Source organism: Styela clava, chromosome 15 (assembly GCF_964204865.1).
Source record: "Styela clava chromosome 15, kaStyClav1.hap1.2, whole genome shotgun sequence".
Lineage (NCBI taxonomy): Eukaryota > Metazoa > Chordata > Ascidiacea > Stolidobranchia > Styelidae > Styela > Styela clava.
In genome coordinates, this window is record NC_135264.1 from 14,701,730 (window position 1) to 14,726,575 (window position 24,846).

The 24,846-nt window shown below is 37.4% G+C and overlaps 1 protein-coding gene across 15 annotated transcripts; it reads left to right on the forward strand.

Moving 5' to 3' along the window:
* Positions 1 to 1,558: 1,558 nt before the first annotated feature.
* On the forward strand, positions 1,559 to 23,926 carry LOC120334432 (uncharacterized). Of its 15 annotated transcripts, XM_078120664.1 has the most exons (12): positions 1,559 to 1,713; positions 1,825 to 1,935; positions 2,799 to 3,795; positions 16,595 to 17,917; positions 18,052 to 18,174; positions 18,257 to 18,410; positions 18,593 to 18,685; positions 18,856 to 19,674; positions 20,080 to 20,197; positions 21,585 to 21,644; positions 22,469 to 22,489; positions 23,160 to 23,926. In XM_078120664.1, exons 1-3 carry the CDS (start codon positions 1,578 to 1,580, stop codon positions 3,710 to 3,712), a joined length of 1,161 nt encoding a protein of 386 aa, XP_077976790.1. In that variant the 5' UTR covers positions 1,559 to 1,577; the 3' UTR covers positions 3,713 to 3,795; positions 16,595 to 17,917; positions 18,052 to 18,174; positions 18,257 to 18,410; positions 18,593 to 18,685; positions 18,856 to 19,674; positions 20,080 to 20,197; positions 21,585 to 21,644; positions 22,469 to 22,489; positions 23,160 to 23,926. The 15 variants fall into 15 exon arrangements, with proteins under 15 accessions (XP_077976790.1, XP_077976791.1, XP_077976781.1 ...); XM_078120665.1 differs by lacking the exon at positions 22,469 to 22,489 and having other exon boundaries at positions 16,595 to 18,174; XM_078120655.1 differs by lacking the exons at positions 16,595 to 17,917; positions 18,052 to 18,174; positions 18,257 to 18,410; ... (4 more) ...; positions 22,469 to 22,489; positions 23,160 to 23,926 and adding exons at positions 5,469 to 5,897; positions 6,070 to 6,165; positions 6,398 to 6,522; ... (2 more) ...; positions 11,101 to 11,171; positions 13,386 to 14,153 and having other exon boundaries at positions 2,799 to 5,386.
* Positions 23,927 to 24,846: the final 920 nt, after the last annotated feature.

Here is a 24,846-nt window from a genome sequence, read left to right on the forward strand (position 1 = left end):
TTGCGGTGTGAGTTGATTACGCTCTTGTCGGAATACCTTCAAGCAACATATGCTATCTCAACGCGTCTTGTGAGGTTTTGAATCTTAGGACTGGTTAAAACTAAATATCAATCTTGGGTACTCCTGTAGTGTGTGTACCAGGTTAAGGTTAGTTCATAATTTTATTACGATTTTTCTTATTTTACTTCTATTACGAGTTCGGGAACTGTCTGTGGAACGTAGGCGACGAAAATTAGTTACCTACATATGAGTACATACACTCATGGGGAGCCTGTCCTTGCCATTCAAAATACTATTGATAGAATGGCCATCCATGTGCAAGCGATCGTCGGCGATTCTGTTATTGCTCATCACTATTTTTTTGATGTGTCCTTTGAATTTTAAATTTACTTAAGCTGTGATAGATTGGGTTTAGTTGCGACGTCTTCTCTCAGTGACAGGATAGCACCGAGCACTGTTATCAAGGTTTATTCTCACGTTTGAGTTGAGTTATTGAATAAATTCGTTTTTTTGCTTTCTTGTACATAATAATCCTTCCACGTACCTGGAGTAATGGATTTTAGTCTTTGCGAATATGCCTTACGGCTAGTGTTATTCTGCTTTCTTCAAACCACAGCAGTTTGATCTGTATTCCCGTAGTATGTGTACCAGGTTAGGGTTAGGCCATAATTTTATTCCGATGTTCCTTTTTTAAGTTTTATTACGAGTTCGGGGACTGTCTGTGTTAGCCAAGTGAATATATATGTTTAAGACTTTTTAAACAACTTGATGTAAAATAGTTTAACAAAATTAGTTATCTCCATATCGGTACACATACTTCTGAAGCGCCGTTTGAACTCCTAAAACCAGGGATGAAACCATAACTTTGAAAAAGGGAAATCTAAGTTTGTCCAAATTACGTTACGAGTTGTCTGAAAACGAAAGTTTGGATTTCTGCGGTGAACTATACTTCTTCTTTTAGTTCTCCCATGGTGTGTGTACCAGGTTAGGCCATAATTTATTCCGATTTTCCTTCTTTGATTCTATTACGAGTTCGGGAAATGTCTGCGTTAGCCAAGTGAATATACCCCTGCCTATAGGTTTCATTCCCTTTATACAACTTGATGTAAAATAAGCGAACAAAATTAGTTAAAATTAATTCGATTCTGTATCCCTAGTATATTATTTTAGGTGGGTGTTTCAAAATTTAGGGGATGGTGGATATTATTCTAATAGCGGTAAAACTATTTGTGACTCATAATAATGTGTTATGTATTTGACTGACTATCTGCACTGGTATATACGACACTCTGTGCGTATTCAAATACCGGTATATACAAAAAATATATTCAGGATAGGAATTAAAGTATGGTGTCCTATAATTCAAAATTAGGGGATGTTGTAATTGTTTGGGGGGTTTCACTGGTTCGATCGAACCAAAGTAAAAAAACACTGACCTACAGTAACCTTTACACACGCAATTGCATTCGGTTTCAGGAATTTTCATTGAGTCAGGAATATCACAGGCTAAATTGCTTAGCTTACTTTTCTGTTGTCTTCATTTGAAGCTCAGAAGTTGAGTCTGCGAAGTCAGAAAAATGGAAGATTCCTTCGACAAACTAACGATGGAAGACCCGATCTTAGATGAAGATTCAACTAAAAGAACGGAAAATACTTCAACGGAATTACGAGTTCAGAATCTGAATGTCCAGACCATGGTGATACTAAAGCAAGGTGAGTTTATAGCTAAACGAATGACAATGAAAGATCTAATACTACTTCGTTTTAGGTCTTCGTGTCCATGTATTTGAGGATTGCTTTCTTTATTAATTATGTGTTTTTCAGAATACAATGGTGCAGTTAACGCAAATATTGTCACAATGGGAGCTTCCAACGTCACAATAAATCAAGAAAAAGACCAAAATGTGCAGTTAGGGAGAACGGAATCTGGTGACGGTGAGTTAGTTTAGTTGGTGTATTTCAAACGCCGTGATTCCGTGAACGCGTACTCCGGAACGACAGAAAAGTCACAGAATTATGGTACAATGCGTATGTCTTGGATGGAGTGGAATGTAAACAAATGTTTATCGAAATAAAGTTTGTAAATTTTACCAAAACATAAAAGCAAAACTCTATTACTTCGGGTTATTTTTGTAACGTCGTATTTTCAAGCTAAACAGGTTTAATTCGAAATACAAAACAGTTCCTCGCAATTCAAAAGAAAGTCGTAAATATTATTATCTACAAACGTAAAACGTTTTTCCTCGCTCAAACTAAGAGTGTCCGAAATAGTAATTTAGTAACGAGTTCTTGGCACCGGCGTCACATCCGGCCGCATACAAATTCGAAACTATGAGCTAACTAACCAAACGGTAAATACCTGGTATCAGTACAAACTAACTATATTTAGGCCAAGCGGTTCTAAAAAAATATTTGTTTGCCAAATAAAAACTCTGAAATCATCGCGAACCCGAGTTGGAAAGCCTGACTCGACTTACAAGTCTACTTCCGTCATCTGATTAAGAATTGCCTGAACTTTCAAGGGGCGTATGCAGGACTGCAGATGGGTGGTTTTGGTGGTCAACCCCCCCCCCCCTCCCCCTTTTGAAATGTAAAAAAATAAAAGCATCGTTCTGAATCATACATGACAAATTGTTCGTAGCTTGAAACGCTTTTTAGACCCTCCAGACTTATGAAAACAGACCGGACCTGCCAACTGTTTCGATCCAACTTGTCAAATAGAAATTTCAGATCTCCCCCCCCCCCACTCATTGAAAATTTTTCGCTACGCTCCTGGAACTTTCTATTACTTATTTCAGATACAGTCTGGCTGACAGAATCAATTTCGATATTGCAAAATAAAAAGATATCGAAGTATAGTCTCGTTTACAAAGGTCAACAAATCCACGGAGAATTTGGTGTCACTCCAGTTGCAGTAAAACTAATACCGCATAACACAGAAAATGAGAAAGAGGCGAAAATCCTCGTGAAACTGAGTCGCCACCCGAATGTCGTTAGCATGATACAATCAGGTATTTACACATCTGGCCCCGTGAAATACATATTCATCGTTATGGAGATGTGCAGAAACGAAACGCTTCGTGAATTTGCAAATAGCTGTAAAGAATTGACGGAAGAAATCAGAAAGATTTTCACAAAACAGCTCGTTGATGGCCTCGCTCACATTCACGAGAAGAAAATAATTCATCGTGATTTGAAACCGAGTAATATATTGGTCACACTCGACGGAAAACATCTTAAAATTTCTGATTTCGGTGTGAGCAAAGAAATGAGAAGCGGACGAGCCTCCACGTTCTTGACCCATGCACGAGTCGGCACTGACGGTTGGAGAGCTCCAGAAACATACAACAAGGATATCATTTCTCAAAAAGCTGATATTTTCTCTCTCGGTCTTGTCTACTTTTTCATGTGGAGTGGGGGTCGCCATCCTTTTGGTAGCGATCCGGATGACTGGAACAAGAATATCAAGAAATATATCAACAGGGATTTGGATCTTCTTGCAAAAATGGGAACCTCATACGTCATAGATTTGATAGCGTGGATGTTAGCATTCGATGACGCAGAAAGGCCGACATGTGAAAAAATTAAACAACATAGAATGCTTGGCGGAAATTTGAGATGCCCTCCGATGCTCAGAATAGTATCTTCACCAGTAGTACTTGGGAGGAGTTCCTATGACATTTCAAGACGTCCATCGGGCGTATCTTCCTAATGGTTTGGTTCTCGAACCACTGATATTTTAAACGTTTCGTGTTTTATTTGAATCTTTTTAGCTTTCTAGCCGATGTCAGAAAGGTGATGAAAATCAATTTTTTTTTTGCCTTTCTGTCTGTCTTGACTAATAGATTCGAATCTAACTCAGACAAAAGGGCGCTCCAGAAGTGTGTGTACCAATATGGAGATAACTAATTTTGTTCGCCTACTTCACATTAAGTTGTGTCAAGGGACTGAAAGCTATGGGCAGGGGGTATATTCACTTGGCTAACACAGCCAGTTCCCGAACTCGTAATAGAACTAAAATGAGGAAAATAGAAATAAAATTCTGACTCAACCTTAAACTGGTACACATACTACGGGATCGCATCGGTTTATCTCAAGTTTGGTATTACTGTGTATCTGAAACTGTAATGGCTAGCCGGATTGAATATGTTACACACAATACTCATCAAAAAACGTTTAGATAAAAGACCGGGTTGCAGCGAAACAACCGTTAATCAAAGGGTCATCAGAGTCAGCTACTATCCTGATGTTCTATGACTCGAAGTAAAATAACTGGTACTGGCACCTGACTGGCCGGTACTCCCGAAGTATGTGAACCAATATGGAGGCAATTACAAATAAGTTCATGACAATTCAACGTGACCGCTGGTTGAAATTCTTTTAGTATGATATGATATTATATCTTTATTTTTTATATTTGTATTGTATTTTTGAACATCCGTATCAAGAAATTATATATCTTTTCTCTGGAATCTTGGTCATTTGCTTTTTAAAATACTAATTGCATTTAGTATTGCACGACACTCTGAGTTAGCATTATTATTTTGGGTGATATGGAATTACATGTCAAACAAAAAACACATTGAAGCTCAATCCTGTCGTCCGCCATTAGCAATGTGATAAAGACAGATACTAAAAACACCGCCGCTGATCCCCAAAATGTCTGAACCAATCATGACGTGGCTCTCCACGTGATTATGTCTCGTCAACCAATCAGTGCTATCAATCTAGCCCCACTAAGTTAATCTTAAGTTTCTTTATTGTGTTTGCCTTTTTCCCATTCTGACACGTTGGCCGGAAAACCGGGGTTGACGCGCATTCAAATCAGGGGCAGTGAGGAGATAGTAGCGTGCTGTGGTCGTTGTAGCGTAGGCTTGTATAGTTAGCTGCGAGGCTTTTTTGTAGCCATCTTTATTGTGTTTATTTATACATTAAGCAAAGTGCAGTGCAAGATTTTTTGTTACAGTTTTATTCGTTTTGTGCTTTTCAAAATTCGTTTTTTTTTTGTCTTGATTTGAACGTTTATTGAGATTATAAGTCTGGTCTACTGCAATACTATTTGTATTTCCTAACCTACGAAGTGTGACTCGCCGGAATAATTTAATTCATTTGAAGTACAATTCCTGCTGTAAGTTTGCTCTCCTTAATGCGGCAGATTACTAGAAATTATTGTCAATGTTTCTTTGTCGTTTGCTTTTCCGATTTTTATTATCTGCACCGCTTTGTTTATTTACAAACGAACGCCCATGACTTAGTGTTTCAGGTGAAATCGAAGGAGATCGTGAAATCCACGTGCATTTGTAAGTATTGATGGAGATTCTAGAAACCTTCGCTATTTTAAAGTGGCGCTCAGCGTGGCTTCAAAGTGGTTAATGTGTGTATCAAGGTTCGTTACTGCATTAGTTTTTAGTGAATGTGTTTCTGCTTCGTTAGCGTAGATTTTTCAAATCGATAAATTTTTTTCACAGGTTATTAAAAGATTGGGCGAAGCAAGTTTAAATTTTGATTTGAGCGGTGATTTCACCGATTAATATTGCCCGCCATATCTCTTTTCCAAGCAACCAACGCGAGAGTGATAAAGAATAAGATGGTCGACGTAAGCTTTTGATGTTTTGTGCCAAGGTAATCGAGTAGTATTCGTGTATTTAAATTATTTTAAAAAACAAGCCATACCCGGAGACTATACGGCTAGTCAAAAACGTCGTACAAGTTACGATCGAGCGGCTACTTACCACCAAATTGTATTGTATTGACATTGTATTTTAAACGGCCTCCCTTTTACATCAGTTTATTGTTTTGGCAAGGTAATCCCCGCTCTCTTCAAGCAGCCAAAGAAGTTTATCGTGAATATAAAATGTATTATTTCATCGTTGGATGGCAGCAATGGATGTGCCAAGGTAAGCATATAGGATTATTGTGTTATGCAAATTTTTTTCAAGTTCTTGCATAGGCTTCATCCACGATGCACATAATGTGTAACTGCCGTAAATAAAATTCGTTGGATGTATAGCACCCCAATAAGTGTTCTATACTGGGTATCCTATAAATAGATTTGTGCTTTATTCACAGGCTATTGAATTCGCGAATGCAGCATTTGATTGGAGTCGTCATCGAAGCTAAAAACTTAGTGCGTAACTAAATTTCTCCTTTGAAAACTTGATTTCGGTAAGTAAGGAGGTTCTGAATTTCTGTGTTTTTAAATTAATCGTTGTGAGTAGTTTTTAAGAGTAGTTTTTAAGAGATACACTGGCAACTAATGAATGTTGCTTATTTTGCCTATCCCCATACTATCTGTGCCTCGCATGCTCAACGTTTCTATACCACAATCAGCTTGCTGATTCCTACTGAAAGAATCATCATCTTTTAAGCGTTTTACATGCCTTAAATTACATTTCAGATGCATCAGATATAGAAGACCGTTAAGATATACAGAAGGCCAGTGGTTAAATTCGCGATGAACAGAATAATAAATTAAATCCTGATTTCAGCACATTGAAGCATGTTCTTCCGGACCTAACGAAGGCAACTATTTCTTTTACTTGACATTATCGGGTATTTTGCTCTCGAATTGTACGCACTACGGCACTTGTATATGTGAACGCTTAACAATCTCTGCCCGACTGATGTATTCCTATGTTTTCAAAGATTTATGCGTCTGGAGGACCTAATAGTTTTATATCTCCCCAAGTATTCGAGATTCGGTTCTAAAAGATATTCGATTCGATTCTGAAATCATCAAATATTCGAAAATGACCAGCCCAAGTAGGCACCCAAAGTTCATTATATCCGCCAAGAACCGAATTATGATGCAGAATAATATTAGGGTGCGTTCCTCGATTAGCCGAAATTATTTAAAACCCTTTCCAGGCAGCTAACACTATTTAATCCAATAATAGAAATAGCCTCTCGACGAAAGTAAACTGATATATTTTTGTCAAGGTGAATTGGACAGAAGATGGCAGAATATGCAAGTCATCCGTAACATAACTTGTCGCTACATTCTCGCCTTGAAGTCGATACTCTCGAATTAAGTGAAACAAAATGGCCGACACCGGAACGCAGTATGTGTATCACTTAGGACATAATTTTATTCTTATTTCAGTTCTACTATTACGAGTTCGGGTACTAGCCAAGAGATTCCCGTAGTATTTGTACCTGTAATTATGACCTAACGTTAACCTGGTACGTTCCGGTGTCCGCCATCTTGGTTATCGAGATTCGCCCACAAATCTGCAGAAAAATATATTTTGATGGTTGGGATATTTTAATCCATTGTCTAAGTAATCGTTTAGCATTAGCACTTCTGTTGTTTATTTCAAGTAAAACTGGTCTTTCGCATAAATGAATTCATGTTGTACTCCGTCGCCATTTATTGGATCTCCGCTCTAGGAGACTCTTATTATCATCAATCGTTCTGTAAGTCTCCCTGTCTGCGTGTCGAAACTGTAGCGTCGTATGAACTTTCACACGTGGGTTATCCTGTCACCCTAGGTATGTTTCATCGTAGGTCTGGATTGATGTTCCGTTTCCATGGCAGCAGCAAAAACGATCTTTGAAAATGTTCCCATTTTTACATTATTTTCGCCAAGTATTAAAATTCTTAAAATGCAGAAATTAAAATGGACTGGCAGGTAATTTACTACGGAGTTTCCTTATTACCCGTTACTCATTAACCTATAACGCATAATTGGCGCCTACAGGCTTGTACAATTATTTTAGTCATCTACAGGTAATGAAATACTCGGGAACGCGTACTAGTCGCCAGTGAGATTTATAATTCAGTTTGTCCCGGAACTGGATATCCGTGACTTTACCTGACGATTCCCAGCTTATCGTATTGTATACAGTAATATAGTTAATAATTGCAGTATTATTTTGTTCACAGGTATCAGATGTGGAAATAGAAAAACACACGAATCGTAAATTTGATGCAACTGTCTGAGGTAATTGTGGCACGTTCATATTATATTCTGTAACTTGTGCAAGTAAATGCACTTTCCATTTTACTGGTTCTTCGTTTTACTGGTTTTATTTCTACAAGGCATTAGTAAGCAATTGGGTCCAGATGATTTTCGTCGCCCATCTTTGAGATACTTTTTTTCGCAGGAAATTTTTTGTGAAGTCTGTGGGGAGGTCTGCAAATGCCGTGTCACATTTGTCCCAATTGTTTGAACCTGACTATATATGAATAATCTTGACCCTTTTGCCAAAGTATAAATATATTCTAACCCAGAACAGAATGCATCCCCATTCATATAGACTTCTACCACTTGTCCTGCAATATACTGGGTGTCCATGAAATAGGCCATAAATTTTTCAAAATTTTCAAGGGAATTCATTATTTAGCTCCTTGGTTTCCACAAACTAACTTCATAACAAAATTGAAATTGTAAAGGGGCGTTATGGACACCCTATATTTCCAACCTAACTCAACGATATTTTTGAGGCAACAAATCAGTAAATTGTCCCGTAAAATGGGCATTTCTTTTCTAACCACCTCCATCCTAAATTGTCTGTCAGTAAATGTCCTTGTTATAACTATAAAAGCGGTAAAGGATGGCAAAAACTAATGTGGTTTTGTATTAATAAAAATTAAATACATCTTTTCAGGGAAAATGATTCAATCGTCTTCAGAAAGGAACCTGCACAAAAAGTAAGGATTTCAATTTTCAAACATGCTCAATCCCTATTAGCGTGCCAAAAAAGTTCGGTGCTAGTTTCTGAATTCCATCGCGCGAGTTAAGCTAAGTCATGGGTCATCAGTCTCCAGTCACGGGATAGTCTCAAAGTCTCCGTAAAGAGGCCGACTTAATGCGCTTGCGAATCGTCACTGCTATTTCGAGTTTCAAGTTGTCAAGTACATCTCATAATTGACAACAAGACTTTAATACTACGTTACGTTACGTCAATGTTTGTCGTTGCGCCTTTCGAGTTATTGTTGCAGCAGACATGTAAAACGAGAATATCTGTCAGAGTTCGATTCGAAAATCGAAGATTTATGACTCCATAGTGACACCGCCGCGTGTCCCATCACTAATTAATTGATAACCCGCTAATTATAAAACATAATTCATCCAAAATTAATAGGCTTCTGGTCCGATATATGATGAATGTACATGCAAAATTTGGAGCAGATTCAACCTCGCCTTCGTGAGATATCGCGTTCATCTGACAGACAGACAAATACCTATCAAAATACTTCGCGATCTTAAGATCAATAAGTAATATTGATTAAATATAAAGAAGCTCTTATTTTTACGCTTCAGATGGGAGTGCGGGGGAACTTCGATGAAAAATTCAGAATAAAGATTGTGGCAATATACGTAGAATTAAATCTTTGCTAACCAAAGTGTATACCATGTGACATCTATATTTTGTAACTTCTAATTAACAAAATCTGCATTGATTAACCCTGTAGATTACTTTGGAATTTTGACGTGATTGACCCGACTTTCGGGATTCGGACCAGACACTTCTTAAAATCAACCGGTATATAATTTATTGACGATCGTGACCTAATGATCAATATTTAAATTCCGTCCACTCTTCCTCATGGCGGTATAAATATTTATCTTAATGTCCAGTACGTTGGGTTGATCTCGATAGGTCATAGGTAGTCGCCTTAATTGTACCAGTGTGAATAAATTCATTCACAAGTGTTTTGTTATGCTTTTCAGTCATTGATGTTGAAAGAAATTGATCAATTTCTTCTAACTCCTGTACAGGCTCCCTCTCACTGCAGAGACCACATAAAGAAAAAATGAGCCACAAGCAAAAAAACTAAACAATTTCTAGGTTAGTGTTTATTATTGGGTACAACGTGTTGTGTTTTGAATTTGAACCAAAACCGTACGTACGTTGTCCAAAACGGAAGGCCTAGTTATAGAAAGATATTCATCTTTGCATGATCTATTACAGTAGCCTACGTGATTTAGTCTGTAAAATTCTTACCGATTTCGTGCCGATTAGGGGGTCTGGCGTAGTCTAGTACCAAAAATACTTCTGGTTGGACTGGCTCAACGATTTTGCATACGTCATCCCTAATTTTGAAAAATAATATGTCTTATTTCCCCTCTCTATGTCAATAATTTTTGGTACTCCCGTAGTATGTGAACCTAGATTACGGACACCGGAACGTAGTATGTGTACCCAGGCGTTCCTTGGCTAGTCCCCGATCTTGTAATGAAACTGAAATAAGGAATATTGGAATAAAATTATGGCCTGAAAGCCCTAAATTATGGCCTAACTGGCAACGCGCAACTGGCACTTTGGATCCTTTTCCCCAATAAAAATAAAGGCTTTAGTACGTTGAACTATTAATTTAAATTGAATTAGCATATTTTGTTTTTAAGGTTTCGGGGTTAACTTTTTACGATTTAGAAATATTCGCTAATCGACATTTAGTATTTTAAATAAATATTTATAAACGATTTGTTAATCAAACAATAAATAAAATAATTTGATAGAAATCGTTTTTTTTGAACTAAAAAGCGGTTTTATTTCCCATTTAGTGTAAGAACGACGGAATAATAAAAAATAGGGTACTCTCGTAGTATGTGAACCAAGATGGCGGACACCGAAACGTTGTATGTGTACCAGGTAAAAATACTACGGGAGTAGCTTAAATAGTTCCCGAATTCGTAATGCCGTATTTCCCTGAAAATAAGACTTGTCTTATTTCAATTTTCTTCCGAGAAATAACACTAACGCTAATTTTCGGGGGATGTCATTTTATCAAGAACAAACTTGTAAAGTAAAGATTTACGAGATTTCTAAATATACAAAATATGGAAACCGATATCCATTTACTTATACCTAACAGTTTTTATTCCAAATAACTGCAAATATTTTAGGGGAGGGCTAATATTAAAATCATTTTAAGATTTCGGGCTAAGTCTTATTTTCGGGGAAACACGGTTGAACTAAAATAAGGGAAAATCTTGACACCTCCGTTTCTTTATAGACTGCCCTTGTGATAATATTTAATGTAAGAACGGCGAAGTTCCCCCTTGTCCCACACTTGTCTTGCTTGCGGCACACTTGTGTTACTCATTTTCAAGGCGTTTCATTTTTTATTGAATAAAATAATTTGTTTTTTAGGTTGCTTCTGTCCAGGTCCAGTCCAGGACGAAGCGTGTGATTTGGGTTTTCCTGAAGAACTGAATTTCAAAGTAAGTATTTGTTGGTCGCGACATTTATTTTGCGATAGGTGTTATGAAGAATTTACAAATTTGATGCGCGTGTCTTGTGTTACTAAACTAGAAAGTGGACGATTAATCAGCAATCGCTGCGTTAAAACAGTTGAATAGAACTCACTCTCTTTCGAAACAAAAAACTCTGTATGTTACACGCATTGTTACCCAGCCAATGTAAGAAAAATCATTATATACGACCACGCTTGAAAATCTGTCTGCATGAGAAAGATGCTTTTGCATCTTGCTGATTGGTCAATGTCACGAAGTAAACGAGTCGAGGTTTGGGGAAACATCAATATTCCCGCCACGAATAAAAAACTTAGGCTTCAATCACCAATAAATATCTGGAATCCCAATCCTATTCCCGGGAATTCGACCCAGAATTTAAGTCCTACTCTATTCCGAGACATAATCCACGGTCTGAACCCAATCAATGTCACTAAAATAATTTATTTTAAACTTCGTTTCATTTTCATTATTCTATAATTACGTAATTCTAGCATTTTGGCGATAGGCATATGGTGGATTTAAAATTTGATCCCCATGTCTTGTGTCAATATTCAGTCAAAAGTAAGCTGTTAAGTCTACGATCGCTCGCTTTGCAAGGTTTTTAGAAGAGAAATAAGCAATGCGTGCAACATACCAGGCATGCGACTATTTTACTCGCCTTGTTACCCAGTCGATGTTAAAAATCATATACTTTTTTATTTTGGAAATGGTAAATGATTTATTACATAATAGAATTATTTTGTTTTCAGATTTCTTCGCGATGGATCTATGTAAGTATTTGTTGAACGCAATATTCAGCCTAACACAGGGGTGCACAACTAAATGAGCACGCGTGCCAATTTTTTCAAAATAATCTTGTCGCGTGCCTCGCACAATCGGTGCTATTGTAAGTTAACTCCCATAAAAGAGACATCAAACGAATTCCAATAATACATAACAAGAGAGCTATGCTCAATATATGAACACGTAGAGCCACATAATTTTGATGACGTCATAGCAAAGTAATAGCTTTCTGGAATTTTATTTTTATTTTTAAACACTGAAAATTTCAAAGCAATTGGTCCAGTAATCAAAGAGGCGATTTCTTCAAAACGTGTCAAAGAACAGCAAGAATAAAAATAACATAACAATCGCTATGTCCACTACGTGTCCAATAACGAATATCTATTTATTGAAACAATGTAATGTCCTGAAAAACCGCCGATTTTGATATAAACGTTATATTTTGATGTATATCATGAATAAAAAATATTTCTTATTACAAGACCGTACGCGTGCCACGTTTTAGCGTATGGCGTGCCTCGTGTGTTGTGCACCCCTGGCCTAACAGGTTTATACACTACTAGTATTTTGCCACAAGTCTATGGAGGATTTACAAATTTGATGCGCATGTCTTGGTGTTGCTAAACTAAAAAGTGAGCTGTTAATCTGCAATATTCAAACAGTTGGATAAAATGAATCTCGCTCACGAATCGTAATTTTTAAAATCAGAAGAATAAGAATACGCCTGTTTATTTACAGAATGAATTCTAATTTAATGGAACCGTAGGTTGTTTAAATATAGAAATAATGAAATGATTTATCGTATATATACTAGTTGCGGAAGTAGAAGTGTTTTGTCAAGTCACCAATCTCTGCTGAATTTCGGGATTGGGTTAATTTCGGTACAGGGCTTATTAAGGGTCATTACTCCCTAAATTCGGTCCGTTGAATTGTTAGAGTAATGACCCTTAATAAGCCCTGTACCGAAATTAACCCAATCCCGAAATTCAGCAGAGATTGGTGACTTGACAAAACACTTCTACTTCCGCAACTAGTATATATACGATAAATCATTTCATTACTTCTATATGTAAACAACCTACGGTTCCATTAAATTAAAATTCATTGTGTAAATAAACAGGCGTATTCTTATTCTGATTTAAAAATTACGATTCGTGAGCGAGCTGGGAGATGCCTGTTAGCTAACTTTTATTGATTTTTAAATACTTTTTCACTTCCCTCTGGGAGTCTAGCCGATTTCATTTGTTTGTGTAAATAATTTAAAAGCTCCGTCGAAATAGTTTTTTTCTTTCTCAAGAAGTAAGGGATTTGGAATATTAAGTCGATAAATTTTCATACACATAACACCAATAAAATATCCAGTTATCGAGTTGTGAAACACTATTTTTATATTTCCAGGTTTACCAACTCTTGAAGAGGAGTTCGCACAAAGTGTTGTTCTTGGTCTTCGACTAAATCGTATAAATTATTTTGTAATATTTATTGGACACTATGCAGATCTATGGATCGTTTTTATGTTATATCGGCGGTTATCCAACCGCGGCCCGCGGGACTGTACAAATCTTAATCATTGGGATTGGATGGAAAGTATTTACGAAGTATTCTTTAGGCCCCGTTCTGCAACTTTGGGCACCAATTAAGCTCTCAAATTTTTTTAATTACTTTAAATCTGTGGGCTCTGTTTTGATTTGTGGTTGTGTGACGTCATCAAGTTTCTGGGAGATTTCGTTAGTGTCTTGACGTCAGTCAAATTTATCATTTACCGTCCGTGGGTTGTAAGGGTTGGTTTATGCCATCTAAGTTACTGTATCTGTGGTCTATGGGATTCGTTTGTGTGGTGATAAATTAACCTTTGGTGTCCATATTTTTTGCATTGCCCCCTCTCTCTCTCCCTAAAATGAATGAACTTTAAATAAATTTCGGTACTACATTGCTATTATACGAACTCCCAAAAATGTTTTTCGTTTAAAGTAAGTCTGTTAGGACACCCTGGAAGTATAGTTTCGGTCATGCCAGATCTTTGCGTAATATCAACTTGATATGCCCGAGTTTATTGCCTTTTTAATAGTTTTTATTCGTCGTTTTTGTCTAGCCATATCAATTACTGAACTAGTACTATTTTATGTAGCTGAAATGTGTTTTGAATTGTTAATAAAAATCTGGCAACTGTAATTTGATTTCTGTAGTTTATGCGTTTGAGCAAGTAAGGGCGTAAGATTTAGGAAGCAAGTTTCTTGTAAAGCTGTAAGGAGAGCATGGGGATTGCTAGGCTGGGGCTGTGGGCGCAATACCACCACCTGGTCGCTATGACGTCACAGCTAGGATTTTTCAGGGCCCTGCGGTGCCCCCCGACCCCGGGCGGCTGGCGGCGCGAAAATTCGTTATGTACGGCCATAGTTGGCCATAGATAATCCGTGGATAAATAACAAAATTTATCTTCGATCAAGCATGATCATGTATGATCGCGTGTAAAATTAAAAAAATCCTTATTTTTCTGACTCTAACCCTTCGAATTTTCCCATTTTCGGCGATTTTTGACGATTTTGAGATATTTCAACTCGTGCTGACGTCATGGATTTCGCCAGTTCATCGAGTGTTTTTTGATAGGCAGATCACAGCTCTCAACATCAAGCTGGCAAATTCCGAAGTTCATGACATGAGCAGGCCCAGCGGGGCTCAAACTATAGATAGACTGAACAAATATAAGAAATTGAACGTCTTTAACCGTTAGGCCATTGTATTAACTGTACTGAACGATTTAAGTTCTAATATTTATCCCACGACTTTGCAATTGATGTTTGTGCAAGTAATTGCAAGGTCCAGACATAAATATTAGAACTTAGATTATTTCACGAGCTTAACATCGTGGCCTAACGGGTAAAGGTCTCAAATTTTTCATATCTGTTCAGTGTATCTGTAGTTCGAGCCCCGCTGGGCCTGCCCCGTTGTGACGTCGTGAATTTAAGAATTCGCCAGATCGTCCAGTGATTGATTGACAGACCGTGTGGCTCGCAGGTCGAAAATTTGATGCTGAGAGCCGCGGTCAGTCAATCAAACACTCTGGATGAGAGGGCAAATTCCGGAATGCACGACGTCACGACGAGTTAAAATATCTCAGAATCGTCAAAAATCGCCGAAAATGGGAAAAATCGAAGGGTTAGAGTCAGAAAAACAAGGAATTTTGAAATTTACACATCGATCATGCATGATCATGCTTGATTGAATATAAATTTTGCTATTTATCCTCGGATTATCTATGGCCGACGATTGGCCATACATAATAAATTTTCGCGCGGCGAGCCGCCCCGGGCGGCCACGCGGCCCGGTAGCGCCCCGAAAAAAATTCCCTAGGTGTGACGTCATATCGACCAGGCACCGTACCGCTTATCAATCTAACATAGCGATCCATATACGCAGAATCCTAACCTTCTTACTAACTTTCTAAAATTTATTTCAACTAGAAATCACTAGAAAGTATTGTTTTTAGATTTTATTGATCAGGAAAAGAAACTACGGCGACATTGACCATATACAAAAAAATTTATTATAAAATATTAAGATATGGTTGAAACATGTATAACGCCTCCAATAATGGTATTACTCGCCACACAGTGAGCACGAAATATAATATAGTAGTCATGTGCAAAGGAATCGGTGATTACCGATTAATATAATTTCATTTAATTAATAAGAACGCATTCTTCTTCGTACACATTCTGTGCATAAACGGTGAACCTGCAAATGTAAAATAATAGTTCAATTCTGGTAAATGGAAATCGGAGATTCATGCCAGTTGCCCGACATGTTATAAGGTCGTATATTTTAAAGCAGGGACGTGATAAAAATTAGAGCTATGGACTACCTTAACCCATTCGAAGAATCAACTATAACTATATACTCCAGCAATTTTCAATTTTGAAAGCTTGTTCCAGAACGCAACCGAATTAATGATTTTATAATAAAAGATTTGTTTTGAATCAGACGACATTCTTGTCCCAAATATTTGCGCTTAGAAAAGTAAATCAATCAAATACTAGCGGTAAAACAGGCCTCCCAGACTGCCTAGCTCACAACTTACAACAAGTGGCGTGATTTCATCGGCACTATTGAAGTACGTGAACTAAGATGGCGGACACCGGGACAGAGTATGTGCACCAGGTTAGGGTTTTGCCATAATTTCATTCCAATTTACGTTATTTATTTAGTTCTATTAAGAATTTGGGAACTAGCCAAGAGACACCTGTAGAATTTGCACCTGGAATTATGGCCTAACCCTACCGTGGTACACATACTACGTTCCAGTGTCCGCCATCTTGATTCACATACTTCGGGAATACCAAATTTTAAATTTAACAGGACCGCATGTTCAATAAAACCTTCAATTCATGATGACCGGCCCTCATTTAAAATACTTAACCAACAGTTTCCTATATCATAACTCAAAAGTCATTTATTGCAGTCAGTGTGAAACGGTTAATTAGCAAAGAAAGACCAAAGCAAGAGTCTGGAATGATGGCGTTTTAGAGAGTGAGCTGTCATCACCTGGAGTCGGAGTACATACTGTGTTTTATTTGAATCTTCTTGGCTTCCTAGCCGATGTCAGAAAGGTGATGAAAATCAGAATTTTTTTTTGCCTTTCTGTCTGTCTTGACTAATAGATTCGAATCTAACTCAGACAAAAGGGCGCTCCAGAAGTGTGTGTACCAATATGGAGATAACTAATTTTGTTCGCCTATTTCACATTAAGTTGTGTCAAGGGACTGAAAGCTATGGGCAGGGGGTATATTCACTTGGCTAACACAGACAGTTCCCAAACTCGTAATAGAACTAAAATGAGGAAAATAGAAATAAAATTCTGACTCAACCTTAAACTGGTACACATACTACGGGATCGCATCGGTTTATCTCAAGTTTGGTATTACTGTGTATCTGAAACTGTAATGGCTAGCCGGATTGAATATGTTACACACAATACTCATCAAAAAACGTTTAGATAAAAGACCGGGTTGCAGCGAAACAACCGTTAATTAAAGGGTCATCAGAGTCAGCTACTATCCTGATGTTCTATGACTCGAAGTAAAATACCTGGTACTGGCACCTGACTGGCCGGTACTCCCGAAGTATGTGAACCAATATGGAGGCAATTACAAATAAGTTCATGACAATTCAACGTGACCGCTGTTTGAAATTCTTCTAGTATGATATGATATTATATCTTTATTTTTTATATTTGTATTGTTTTTTTGAACATCCGTATCAAGAAATTATATATCTCTTTCTCTGGGATCTTGGTCATTGCTTTTTAAAATACTAATTGCATTTAGTATTGCACGACACTCTGAGTTAGCATTATTATTTTGGGTGATATGGAATTGCATGTCAAACAAAAAACACATTGAAGCTCAATCCTGTCGTCCGCCATTAGCAATGTGATAAAGACAGATACTAAAAACACCGCCGCTGATCCCCAAAATGTCTGAACCAATCATGACGTGGCTCTTCACGTGATTATGTCTCGTCAACCAATCAGTGCTATCAATCTAGCCCCACTAAGTTAATCTTAAGTTTCTTTATTGTGTTTGCCTTTTTCTTATTCTGACACGTTGGCCGGAAAACCGGGGTTGACGCGCATTCAAATCAGGGGCAGTGAGGAGATAGTAGCGTGCTGTGGTCGTTGTAGCGTAGGCTTGTATAGTTAGCTGCAAGGATTTATTGTAGCCATCTTTATTGTGTTTATTTATACATTAAGCAAAGTGCAATGTAAGATTTTTTGTTACAGTTTTATTCGTTTTGTGCTTTTCAAAATTCGTTTTTTTTTTGTCTTGATTTGAGATTATAAGTCTGGTCTACTGCAATACTATTTGTATTTCCTAGCCTACGAAGTGTGACTCGCCGGAATAATTTAATTCATTTGAAGTACAATTCCTGCTGTAAGTTTGCTCTCCCTAATGCTGCAGACTACTGGAAATTATTGTCAATGTTTCTTTGTCGTCTGCTTTTCCGATTTTTATTATCTGCACCGCTTTGTTTATTTACAAACGAACGCTCAGACTTAGTGTTTCAGGTGAAATCGAAGGAGATCGTGAAATCCACGTGCATTTGTAAGTATTGATGGAGATTTTAGAAACCTTCGCTTTTGTAAAGTGGCGCTCAGCGTGGCTTCAAAGTGGTTAATGTGTGTATCAAGGTTCGTTACTGCATTAGTTTTTAGTGAATGTGTTTCTGCTTCGTTAGCGTAGATTTTTTAAATCGATAAATTTTTTTCACAGGTTATTAAAAGATTGGGCGAAGCAAGTTTAAATTTTGATTTGAGCGGTGATTTCGCCGATTAATATTGCCCGCCATATCTCTTTTCCAAGCAACCAACGCGAGAGTGATAAAGAATAAGATGGTCGACGTAAGCTTTTGATGTTTTGTGCCAAGGTAATCGAGTAGTATTCGTGTATTTAAATTATTTTAAAAAACAAGCCATACCCGGAGACTATACGGCTAGTCAAAAACGTCGTACAAGTTACGATCGAGCGGCTACTTACCACCAAATTGTATTGTATTGACGTTGTATTTTAAATGGCCTCCCTTTTACATCAGTTTATTGTTTCGGCAAGTTAATCCCCGTTCTCTTCAAGCTGCCAAAGAAGTTTATCGTGAATATAAAATGTATTATTTCATCGTTGGATGGCAGCAATGGATGTGCCAAGGTAAGCATAGGATTATTGTGTTATGCAAATTTTTTTCAAGTTTTTGCATAGGCTTCATCCACGATGCACATAATGTGTAACTGCCGTAAATAAAATTCGTTGGATGTATAGCACCCCAATAAGCGTTCTATAATGGGTATCCTATAAATAGATTTGTGCTTTATTCACAGGCTATTGAATTCGCGAATGCAGCATTTGATTGGAGTTGTCATCGAAGCTAAAAACTTATTGCGTAACTAAATTTCACCTTTCTCGCTAAGTCATGGGTCATCAGTCTCCAGTCACGGGATAGTCTCAAAGTCTCCGTAAAGAGGCCGACTCAATGCGCTTGCGAATCGTCACTGCTATTTCGAGTTTTTAAGTTGCCAAGTACATCTCATAATTGACAGCAAGACTTTAATACTACGTTACGTTACGTCAATGTTTTCGTTGCGCATTTCGAGTTATTGTTGCAGCAAACATGTAAAACGAGAATATATGTCGGAGATCGAATCGAAAATCGAAGATTTATGACTCCATAGTGACACCGCCGCGTGTCCCATCACTAATTAAGTGATAACCCGCTAATTATAAGACATAATTCATCCAAAATCAATAGGCTTCTGGTCCGAGATATGATGAATGTACATGCAAAATTTGAAGCAGATTCAACCTCGCCTTCGTGAGATATCGCGTTCATCTGACAGACAGACAGACAAATACCTATCAACATACTTCGATCTTAAGATCGATAAGTAATAATGATTAAATATAAAGAAGCTTTTATTTGATTTACGTCGCGACTTGTAAATTTCCTTTTGCGATTTCCTAGGCCCTCTTCAATTTCGCTTGAGTGACTGATTACGTGATTAGCTTCCTAACACTGCTGTAGCTACAAAAGTAGGTTGGTTCCAAACTACTACTTTTTACGCTTTAGATAGGTGTGCGGGGGAACTTCGATGGAAAATTTAGAATGAAGATTGTGGCAATATCATATCAAAAAATGCGGTGTACGTAGAATTAAATCTTTGCTAACCAAAGTGTATACCCTGTGACATCTATATTTTGTAACTTCTAATTAACAAAATCTGCATTGATCTTCGACTATTAACCCTGTAGATTACTTTGGAATTTTGACGTGATTGACCAGACTTTCGGGATTCGGACCAGACACTTAAAATCAACCGGTATATAATTTATTGACGATCGTGACCTAATGATCAATATGGATGACTACATTTTCATCGGTTATGCCGAAGTGATGTCATTAAATTACGACTACTCTTCCTCATGGCGGTATAAATATTTATCTTAATGTCCAGTACGTTGGGTTGATCTCGATAGGTCATAGGTAGTCGCCTTAATTGTACCAATGTGAATAAATTCATTCACAAGTGTTTTGTTATGCTTTTCAGTCATTGATGTTGAAAGAAATTGATCAATTTCTTCTAACTCCTGTACAGGCTCCCTCTCACTGCAGAGACCACATAAAGAAAAGATGAGCCACAAGCAAAAAAACTAAACAATTTCTAGGTTAGTGTTGGGTATTGGGTACAACGTGTTGTGTTTTAAATTTGAACCAAAACTGTACGTACGTTGTCCAAAACGGAAGGCCTAGTTATAGAAAGATATTCATCTTTGCATGATCTATTACAGTAGCCTACGTGATTTAGTCTGTAAAATGATTAGGGGGTCTGGCATAGTCTAGTACCAAAAATACTTCTAGTTGGACTGGCTCAACGATTTTGCATACGTCATCCCTAATTTTGAAAAATTCATCCTTTTGCATATATATAATATGTCCCTATGTCAATAATTTTTGGTACTCCCGTAGTATGTGAACCTATATTACGGACACCGGAACGTAGTATGTGTACCCAGGCATTCCTTGGCTAGTCCCCGATCTTGTAATGAAACTGAAATAAGGAATATTGGAATAAAATTATGGCCTGAAAGCCCTAAATTATGGCCTAACTGGCAACGCGCAACTGGCACTTTGGATCCTTTTCCCCAATAAAAATAAAGGCTTTAGTACGTTGATCTATTAATTTAAATTGAATTAGCATATTTTGTTTTTAAGGTTTTGGGGGTAACTTTTTACGATTTAGAAATATTCGCTAATCAACATTTAGTATTTTAAATAAATATTTATAAACGATTCGTTAATCAAACAATAACTAAAATAATTTGATAGAAATCGTTTTTTTAAACTAAAAAGCGGTTTTATTTCCCATTTAATGTAAGAACGACGGAATAATAAAAAATAGGGTACTCCCGTAGTATGTGAACCAAGATGGCGGACACCGAAACGTTGTATGTGTACCAGGTAAAAATACTACGGGAGTAGCTTAAATAGTTCCCGAATTCGTAATGCCGTATTTCCCTGAAAATAAGACTTGTCTTATTTCAATTTTCTTCCGAGAAATAACACTAAAGCTAATTTTCGGGGGACGTCTATTATTTTATCAAGAACAAAAGTAAAGATTTACGAGATTTCTAAATATACAAAATATGGAAACCGATATCCATTTACTTATGCACTTATGCCTAATAGTTTTTATTCCAAATAACTGCAAAACATGGATTATTAATCATTTAAAACGTGTAGGAGAGATTTCTTGCTATTGACTGGGTAGAAAAAAATTCGGCGTTATCGACTAGGTCTTATTTTAAGGGGAGGGCTAATATTAAAATCATTTTAAAAATTCGGGCTAAGTCTTATTTTCGGGGAAACACGGTTGAACTGAAAAAAGGGAAAAGCTGGACACCTCCTTTTCTTTATAGACTGCCCTTGTGATAATAATTAATGTAAGAACGGCGAAGTCCCCCCTTGTCCCACACTTGTCTTGCTTGCGGCACACTTGTGTTACTTATTTTCAAGGCGTTTCATTTTTTATTAAATAAAATAATTGTTTTTCAGGTTGCTCCAGTCCGAGACGAAGCGTGTGATTTGGGTTTTCCTGAAGAACTGAATTTCAAAGTAAGTATTTGTTGGTCGCGACATTTAGTCCGTTTTAAGGTATACAATTCTAACATTTTGCGATAGGTGTTATGAAGAATTTACGAATTTGATGCGCGTGTCTTGTGTTACTAAACTAGAAAGTGGACGATTAATCAGCAATCGCTGTGTTAAAACAGTTGAATAGAACTCACTCTCTTTCGAGACGAAAAAAACTCTGTATGTTGCACGCATTGTTACCCTGCCAATGTAAGAAAAATCATTATATACGACCACGCTTGAAAATCTGTCTGCATGAGAAAGATGCCTTTGCATCTTGCTGATTGGTCAATGTCACGAAGTAAACGAGTCGAGGTTTGGGGAAACATCAATATTCCCGCCACGAATAAAAAACTTCGGCTTCAATCGCCAATAAATATCTGGAATTCCAATCCCATTCCAGAGTATTCGACCCAGAATTTAAGTCCTACTATATTCCGAGACATAATCCACGGTCTGGTGAACGCATTGTTACCCAGTCAATGTCACTAAAATAATTTATTTTTAAGTTCGTTTCATTTTCATAATTCTATAATTACATAATTCTAGCATTTTAGCGATAGGCATATGGTGGTGGATTTAATATTTGATCCGCATGTCTTTTGTCAATAAACGAAAAAGTAAGCTGTTAGTCTACGATCGCTCGCTTTGCAAGGTTTTTAGAAGAGAAATAAGCAATGCGTGCAACATACCAGGCATGCGACTATTTTACTCGCATTGTTACCCAGTCAATGTTAAAATTCATATACTATTTATTTTAGAAATGGTAAATGATTTGTTACATAATAGAATTATTTTGTTTTCAGATTTCTTCGCGATAAATCTATGTAAGTATTTGTTGAAGGCAATATTCAGCCTAACACAAAGGTGCACAACTCAAATGAGCACGCGTGCCAAATTTTGCCATTTCTTCAAAACGTGTCAAAGAACAGCAAGAATAAAAACAACATAACAATCGCTATGTCCACTACGTGTCCAATAACGAATATCTATTAATTGAAACAATGTAATGTCCCGAAGCTCTCTACTCTGGTAACTGACCACTAGCGAGACTCTTAACAATTCAACGGATCGAATTTACAGGAGTATGACCCTTGATAAGCCCTGTACCGAAATTAACCCAATCCCGAAATTGAACTCGGCAACTAGTATATATATAATAAATCATTTCATTATTTCTATATTTAAACAACCTACTGTTCCATTAAATTAGAATTCATTCTGTAGATAAACAAACGTAGCTCGTGAGCGAGCTGGAGGTGTCTGTTAGCTAACTTTTATTGATTTTTAAGTACTTTTTCACTTCCCTCTGGGAGTCTAGCTGATTTCATTTGTTTGTGTAAATAATTTAAAAGCTCCGTCGAAATAGTTTTTCTTTCTCCAGAAGTAAGGGATTTGGAATATTAAGTCGATAAATTTTCCCCCATGACAGGATTTCATACACATAACACCAATAAAATATCCAGTTATCGGGCAACACTATTTTTATATTTCCAGGTTTACCAACTCTTGAAGAGGAGTTCGCACAAAGTGTTGTTCTTGGTCTTCGACTAAATCGTATAAATTATTTTGTAATATTTATTGGACACTATGCAGATCTATGGATCGTTTTTATGTTATATCGGCGGTTATCCAACCGCGGCCCGCGGGACTGTACAAATCTTAATCATTGGGATTGGATGGAAAGTATTTACGAAGTATTCTTTAGGCCCCGTTCTGCAACTTTGGGCACCAATTAAGCTCTCAAATTTTTTAATTACTTTAAATCTGTGGGCTCTGTTTTGATTTGTGGTTGTGTGACGTCATCAAGTTTCTGGGAGATTTCGTTAGTGTCTTGACGTCAGTCAAATTTATCATTTACCGTCCGTGGGTTGTAAGGGTTGGTTTATGCCATCTAAGTTACTGTATCTGTGGTCTATGGGATTCGTTTGTGTGGTGATAAATTAACCTTTGGTGTCCATATTTTTTGCATTGCCCCCTCTCTCTCTCCCTAAAATGAATGAACTTTAAATAAATTTCGGTACTACATTGCTATTATACGAACTCCCAAAAATGTTTTTCGTTTAAAGTAAGTCTGTTAGGACACCCTGGAAGTATAGTTTCGGTCATGCCAGATCTTTGCGTAATATCAACTTGATATGCCCGAGTTTATTGCCTTTTTAATAGTTTTTATTCGTCGTTTTTGTCTAGCCATATCAATTACTGAACTAGTACTATTTTATGTAGCTGAAATGTGTTTTGAATTGTTAATAAAAATCTGGCAACTGTAATTTGATTTCTGTAGTTTATGCGTTTGAGCAAGTAAGGGCGTAAGATTTAGGAAGCAAGTTTCTTGTAAAGCTGTAAGGAGAGCATGGGGATTGCTAGGCTGGGGCTGTGGGCGCAATACCACCACCTGGTCGCTATGACGTCACAGCTAGGATTTTTCAGGGCCCTGCGGTGCCCCCCGACCCCGGGCGGCTGGCGGCGCGAATCCGTGGATAAATAACAAAATTTATCTTCGATCAAGCATGATCATGTATGATCGCGTGTAAAATTTAAAAAATCCTTATTTTTCTGACTCTAACCCTTCGAATTTTCCCATTTTCGGCGATTTTTGACGATTTTGAGATATTTCAACTCGTGCTGACGTCATGGATTTCGCCAGTTCATCGAGTGTTTTTTGATAGGCAGATCACAGCTCTCAACATCAAGCTGGCAAATTCCGAAGTTCATGACATGAGCAGGCCCAGCGGGGCTCAAACTATAGATAGACTGAACAAATATAAGAAATTGAACGTCTTTAACCGTTAGGCCATTGTATTAACTGTACTGAACGATTTAAGTTCTAATATTTATCCCACGACTTTGCAATTGATGTTTGTGCAAGTAATTGCAAGGTCCAGACATGAATATTAGAACTTAGATTATTTCACGAGCTTAACATCGTGGCCTAACGGGTAAAGGTCTCAAATTTTTCATATCTGTTCAGTGTATCTGTAGTTCGAGCCCCGCTGGGCCTGCCCCGTTGTGACGTCGTGAATTTAAGAATTCGCCAGATCGTCCAGTGATTGATTGACAGACAGTGTGGCTCGCAGGTCGAAAATTTGATGCTGAGAGCCGCGGTCAGTCAATCAAACACTCTGGATGAGAGGGCAAATTCCGGAATGCACGACGTCACGACGAGTTAAAATATCTCAGAATC